General features: G+C 38.4%; 1 protein-coding gene across 1 annotated transcript; it reads left to right on the forward strand.

Annotated features, from left to right (window-relative positions):
* The first annotated feature begins 4,763 nt into the window (after nt 1–4,763).
* Nucleotides 4,764–6,158, forward strand: LOC104220518 (receptor-like serine/threonine-protein kinase SD1-8). Its single transcript, XM_070151740.1, has 4 exons — nt 4,764–4,938; nt 5,339–5,576; nt 5,651–5,718; nt 5,887–6,158. The coding sequence occupies exons 1-4, from the start codon at nt 4,764–4,766 to the stop codon at nt 6,156–6,158; spliced, it is 753 nt and encodes a 250-aa protein (XP_070007841.1).
* The last annotated feature ends 212 nt before the right edge of the window (nt 6,159–6,370 follow it).

Genomic DNA, 6,370 nt, shown 5'->3' on the forward strand with positions numbered 1-6,370 from the left:
AGTTACTAGAATCAAAAGATTCGCACGATAAGAATTCAAGAATGTGAAGTTTCCTAAGGGTTCGACAGCCTCTCAAGGATAAGTACAATTATCTCTGTACCGATACACAAGACTCTACTAAACCTGCTTATGACTCGTGAAACCTATGTATCCTAGACTCTGATACTAACTTGTCACGACCCAAATCCTAACCTATCGTGGTACTCGAGTATTTTGAATAACCAGAGTATTCATAAAAATGAGGTAACAACCCAAAAACAAGTGCAGAAACATAACTCCTAAATCAGGGTGTCACTAAGCTCATGAGCATCTATACAACCAGTCTAGAAAAAAGTTTCTATGAGAGTCTCTATCCAAGTACAAATAAAGAAAGATAGGGAGGGAGAATCAAGGACTTCGGATGCCGAGCACCTACCTCGTAATTATTCGAAGATCGACCTTTCTCAAATCAATGCCCACCGTGTTCAGAAGCACCTAGATCTACACACGAAGTGCAGGGTGTAGCGTGAGTACAACCAACTCAGTAAGTAACAAGAATAAATACGGAACTGAAAAATAGTGACGAGCTACACAGTTATAGATCATTTTCAGTAATCTCAACAAGAAAGTAGACATGCTTTCAAATCCGGCAATTTAAGTCAAATCAGTTTATACATTACCAAGTTCAAGTAAAATCGAATACAGTATCTTCCAGAAACTTCAGACATATAGAAGCTAAGTGCAGTAACAAATGAAAGCAAGTATAGCCTCTCAGCGCAACAATCAATCAACATTTCTCAATAGCTCAATCACTCGGCTCTCAGCCCTCAACACTCACACTCAATAAGTATTTGCGCTCACTGGGGTGTACAGACTCTGGAGGGGCTCCTTCAGACAAAGCTTTATATCGCTGCGGCGTGCAACCCAATCCATAATATATAAATAGCCATAAGGCTCGTTGCGATGTGCAACCCGATCCATATACATGCAGCCCTTAGGCTCGTTGCGGCGTGCAACCCGATCCATATATACTCATATAGCTCACAGCTCGACACTCAGGGCCTAACTGAGTCACCAACCTCTCCAGTCTCTCGACTCTCAGAAATCATACAAATCATCCCAACAGAGATAATAACATGCATCAACAAGAAACAATAAGAGATTGAGACATGATACACAAGTAAAAAATCGTGACTCAGTACAAGACAACAAATAGAAGATAATTCAACAAGTACACGACCTCTACGGGTCCCAAAAGTGTCGTCTTATAGTCTAAGCACGATATCTAACATTGTTTACCGTAAAATTTCTATAACATAGGGAGAGCATGTAGCTAACAACAAGTTATTCAATTTTAGAGTTCCACAGAATGGACAAAGTCACAGTTTCTACGGTGCACGCCCACATGCCCGTCACATAGCATGTGCGTCACCTCCAAACCTATCACATAATGTATAATCTAGGGTTTCATACCCTCAGGACCAGATTTAAAACTGTTACATACCTCATCCAAGCAACACTCTACTCCAATATGCCTTTGCCTCACGAATCGGCCTCCAAATGTCCCGAATCTAGCCACAAGTAGTACAATACCATCAATATAGGCTAAAGGAATCAATTCCACAAGAAAAATAATAAATTATAACCTAAATCTAAAATTGGCTCAAACCCGGTCCCCGGGCCCACGTGTCGAAATCCGACCAAAGTCACGAAACCCGAAAGCCCATTCACTCATGAGTCTAACCATACCAAATTTATCAAAATTTGACACCAATTGGTCATTCAAATCCCGAAAATTCATTCTCCATATTCCAAGCCTCAAACCCCCAATTTGTACCTTAAAAACACACAAGCTAGGTGAGAAAATCAATGGGTTACAAGATTATTGATCAAAAACGAGTGCAAGAGACTTACCTCAAGAATCCCCTCGAAAATCCTCTTCAAAATCGCCTAAGACCAAGTTCAAAATGTTGAAATGAAGCCAAAATCGCGAACACTCGTTTTTAAACACTCTGCCCAGGTCTTTCGCACCTGTGGCCATATTTCCGCACCTATGGTAAATCCTCCGCTTCTGCGAAAACCACTTAAGTCACCTGGCTTGCACATGCGCTCCATGTATCGCACCTGCGCTTCAGCTATTTCACCAACTCAAAATCAAGTCCGTTAACCATCCGAAATCAACCCGAGACCCTCGGGACCTCAACCAAACATACCAACAAGTCTTAAATCCTGATACGAACTTAGTCGAACCCTCAAATTACCTTAAACAACATCAAAACACGAATTACACACGAATTCAAGCCTAAGAAACTTTGAAATTTTCAAATTCTACAAACTACACTGAAACCTATCAAATCACGTCCGATTGACCTCAAAATTTGCACACAAATCATAAATGACACCACAAACTTACTCCAACTTTCGAAAATCCAATCCGATCCCGATATCAAAAAGTTCACTCCTGGTCAAACTTCCAAAATTCCAACTTTCACTTTTTCAAGCCTAATTCTACTACGGACCTCCAAATTACAATCTGAACACACTCCTAAGTCCAAAATCGCCTAACCGGAGCTAATGGAACCATCAAAGTTCAAATCCAATGTCGTTTACACATAAGTCAATATCCGGTCAACTTTTTCAACTTAAGCTTTTAATTAAGAGACTAAGTGTCTCAATTCACTCTGAAATCTCTCCGGACCCGAACCATCTAACCCGGTAAATCATATAAAATTATAGAGTACAAAAGGAGTAGAAAATAGGGGAACATGGCTACAACTCTCAAAATGACCGCCCGGGTCGTTACAAGAAGTGACTTGAGAAGAGAAGTTTAAAGGTTTATATGTTCCTTCGGTAAGCCTCACCGTAAGTTGGAGTATAATAAAGTTACGATAAGTGCTATTATAACTATTGATGCAAATTTTAATTAAGAATAGTTTAGTCACAAAAAATATTTTTCTCTAGCAGTTAATTTTTTCTTAATGGGCCAAAGGTAAAAGGTGACCGGATGGAGCAGTAGGCAAAAAGGGGAGAAATTCAAAAATAGTTAGATTTACAAGTGGTCATTCAAAAATAGTCATAGTTTCAAAAGTAATCGAAATTTAGCCACTTTTCATGTAAAGTTAAATTTGAACGAAAACACTGTTCAAAATCCGTAAAAATACTCCAGTATAATGTACTGGAATTTCAGTATAATATATTGGAACTCCAGTATACTAGAGTTTCAGTATACTTATATTGGAACTCCAGTATAATATACCTGTCCATCATAATATACTGGAGATTGGAGCACCGATGCTTCAATCTCTGGTATATTATACTGGAATTTTCCGCGTGTTGGAGTTCCAGCATAATATGTTGGAAGTTCATACACAGGTGCACCGATTTCCAGTATATTATGCAAGAACTTTTCGTATTGCAACAAAATAGTGGTTATTTTTCAATAACTTTACAAGCGTTGGTTATTTTTGAATGATCAGTCCGAAAACTAGCTAGCCCGTGCTATTTAAACGGCAAAAAGGGATAACACTTTTCTTTTGAAGGCAAAAGGGATAACAAAATAATTAAGACTTAACCAGAGTATATACCAATCTGTAACAAGACGTACGTTAAATTGACTTACCTGAAGTTGTATCTCTGTGTGTAAACATTAATGATGATTCACGATCTTTCTCTCACAAATTCCAAGAAGTCAAGTAGAAGTTAGATTTCTCTTTTTTCAAAGATAATTTTCTCTTCCAAGGGGTAGAAAATTCTAAGGATTTGCTTATTTTTCTCTGTTTTCCATTTTAGTTGTCGTGATTGTTAATAATAATTGATCCAAGATACTTGTCGGGTTAGAAAATTAAGATGTAATTAATTACGTTTTCTCCCTTTTGTCCTTCCTATTAATTATTCTCGAAAATAAAAAACATTGATTTCATGGCTTTAAAAACCTAAATGTGGAGTAAATAAGGGTATACTAGTCAAAAATACTTCTTATTAATAGTTTCTTAAGAGATATGTAAAAGAGAAACACGACAAATAAAATGGACCGGATTCTTATTGTACTCCAATATTTAGAGATAACATGTTCAGAATTCAATGCACAAGCTTCCCTTAATTTCTTGAGTGTTTGACCATTAGTAAGAGAAGAGCAAATCCTATAAGATGAAAGAGTCAAACAACCCTTAATTTCTTGAGAGTTGACCATTCATAAGAGAAGAAAAAACGTGTAAGATGAAAGAGTTATATACAACCACCAAACAGTACTAATGCACGAGACCAATACAAATACTCGTTAAGGCTCAAAGATCACCTGTTTGAAACCAAGGGACCAAACAATTTCCATGAAACGCTTTGCAGGTTTCTATTTCCTTTCTTGCAATATACTGTCATTGCTCTTCATAATTTCCACTGCTTTAGACATTATATCTAAGGATAGCCCAATCGATGATGGCCATACCATAGTTTCAGCTGATGGCTACTTTGAGCTTGGGTTTGTCAGCCCTGGAAATTCCATGAATCGGTTCGTTGGAATATGGTACAAGAAGATATCATCAAAGGAAGTGGTATGGGTTGCCAATAGAGCGAACCCACTGAATGACACATCTGGCGTGGTAGCAGTCAGTGACAAAGGGATCCTACTGCTCAATAGTACCCAAGGCATAATCTGGTCAACGAATTCATCGACATCCTTTAGGAATCCAGTGGCTCAGCTTTTGGACACTGGAAATCTTGCCCTAAAGGACGGAACTGATCTTGTCTGGTAGAGTTTTGATTATCCAGGCAGTACGTTATTACCGGGCATGAAGATAGGCCGTCACTTAGTCACTGGCCTGTATAGGAGTCTTACATCATGGAAGAGCAGTGATGATCCTTCACCAGGTGAATATGTAGCTCGCCTCGATACAAATGGTTATCCTCAAATTATTTTGTGGGAAGGTCCTGTTATAAAGTATTCCACTGGACCATGGAATGGACGTCTATTGACTGGACGACCAAATATGAAACCAAATCCTTATTTTGTATTTGAGTTTGTGATGAATGAAAGGAGATTTACTACAGATACGACCTTATAAATGCTTCTCTTCCCACCAGGGTGGTCATGATTCCGACAGGTCTAATTCAAGAGCTTGTGTGGATTGACCGCACCCAAAGCTGGTTGCTTTACTCGACAGCACAGATTGATACCTGCGATAGCTATGCCTTGTGTGGCCAATTTGGGAGGTGTAACACCAAGGACTCCCCTCCGTGTGCTTGTTTGAGAGGATTTGAGCCTAAATATCCGATGTAGGAGCCTTCGAGTAACATTATTGTTCTGTTAACACAAACGTCTCATCATTTTAAGAGCAGAAAACTGAATTACCATGACATTATGCAGATGACAGCAGGAAAAGACGACTTCCCTGGGAAAATCGTTTTCAAATTGCTATGGGAATATCGAGGGGTCTTCTTTATCTTCATCAGGATTCCAGATTAAGGATTATACATAGAGATCTAAAGACCAGCAACATTTTACTGGACAGTGAATTGAAACCCAAAATTTCTGACTTCGGCTTGGCTAGAATTTTTGGTGGAGACCAAATTGAAACAAAAACAAAGCGAGTTATAGGGACATAGTAAGTTTGAAAAGTTTGACACGTCATTCTTCATGTTTATCACATCATAATATGACATTGTAGAATTTATGCAGCGGCTATATGTCTCCAGAGTATGCTGTTGATGGGAAATTTTCAATGAAATCAGATGTGTTTAGTCTCGGTGTTCTTCTATTAGAATTAGTGAGCGGAAGAAAGAACAGGACATTTCATCAATCGGGCCACCATCACAATCTTATCGGACATGTAACAAGATATCAATCCAAGATTTTCTTCCCCTTTTTCTAGCTGAACTTGTATTTCATGCAAATCGTACTGGTTTTTTCCTCAGGCTTGGTTATTATGGTATATGAAGGCAAGGCGTTGGAACTAATGGATACATGTCTCAAAGAATCGTTCGTGGAATTTCAAGTGTTAAGATGCATTCATGTGGGGCTATTATGTGCTCAAAAGTTAATGGCAGACAGACCAACAATGGCATCAGTTGTTATCATGTTGAGCAATGAAGAAGTCGGATTACCTCAACCAAAAGAGCCTGGTTTCTTCATAGAGAGGAGTACAGATGAATCAAATGAGAAAGATGCCTCACTGACAATGTTTTGACACTAACAATTCTTGAACCGAGATAGATTGAGGGGCATACTAACTACTGTACTTTTTAGGACACAAAAATTTCTTCTTGATTTTAGAAAACTAGTCTCTGATGTTCAATTAGTTAGATATTCATTATCGGACTTGCATTTACTAGCTTGTTTAGCCTGTAAAAATACAACATTTGGAAACCAAATCCGGTGCTGAACAGTTGTGCAATTATT

Source organism: Nicotiana sylvestris, chromosome 7, assembly GCF_000393655.2.
Source record: "Nicotiana sylvestris chromosome 7, ASM39365v2, whole genome shotgun sequence".
Taxonomy (NCBI): Eukaryota; Viridiplantae; Streptophyta; class Magnoliopsida; order Solanales; family Solanaceae; genus Nicotiana; species Nicotiana sylvestris.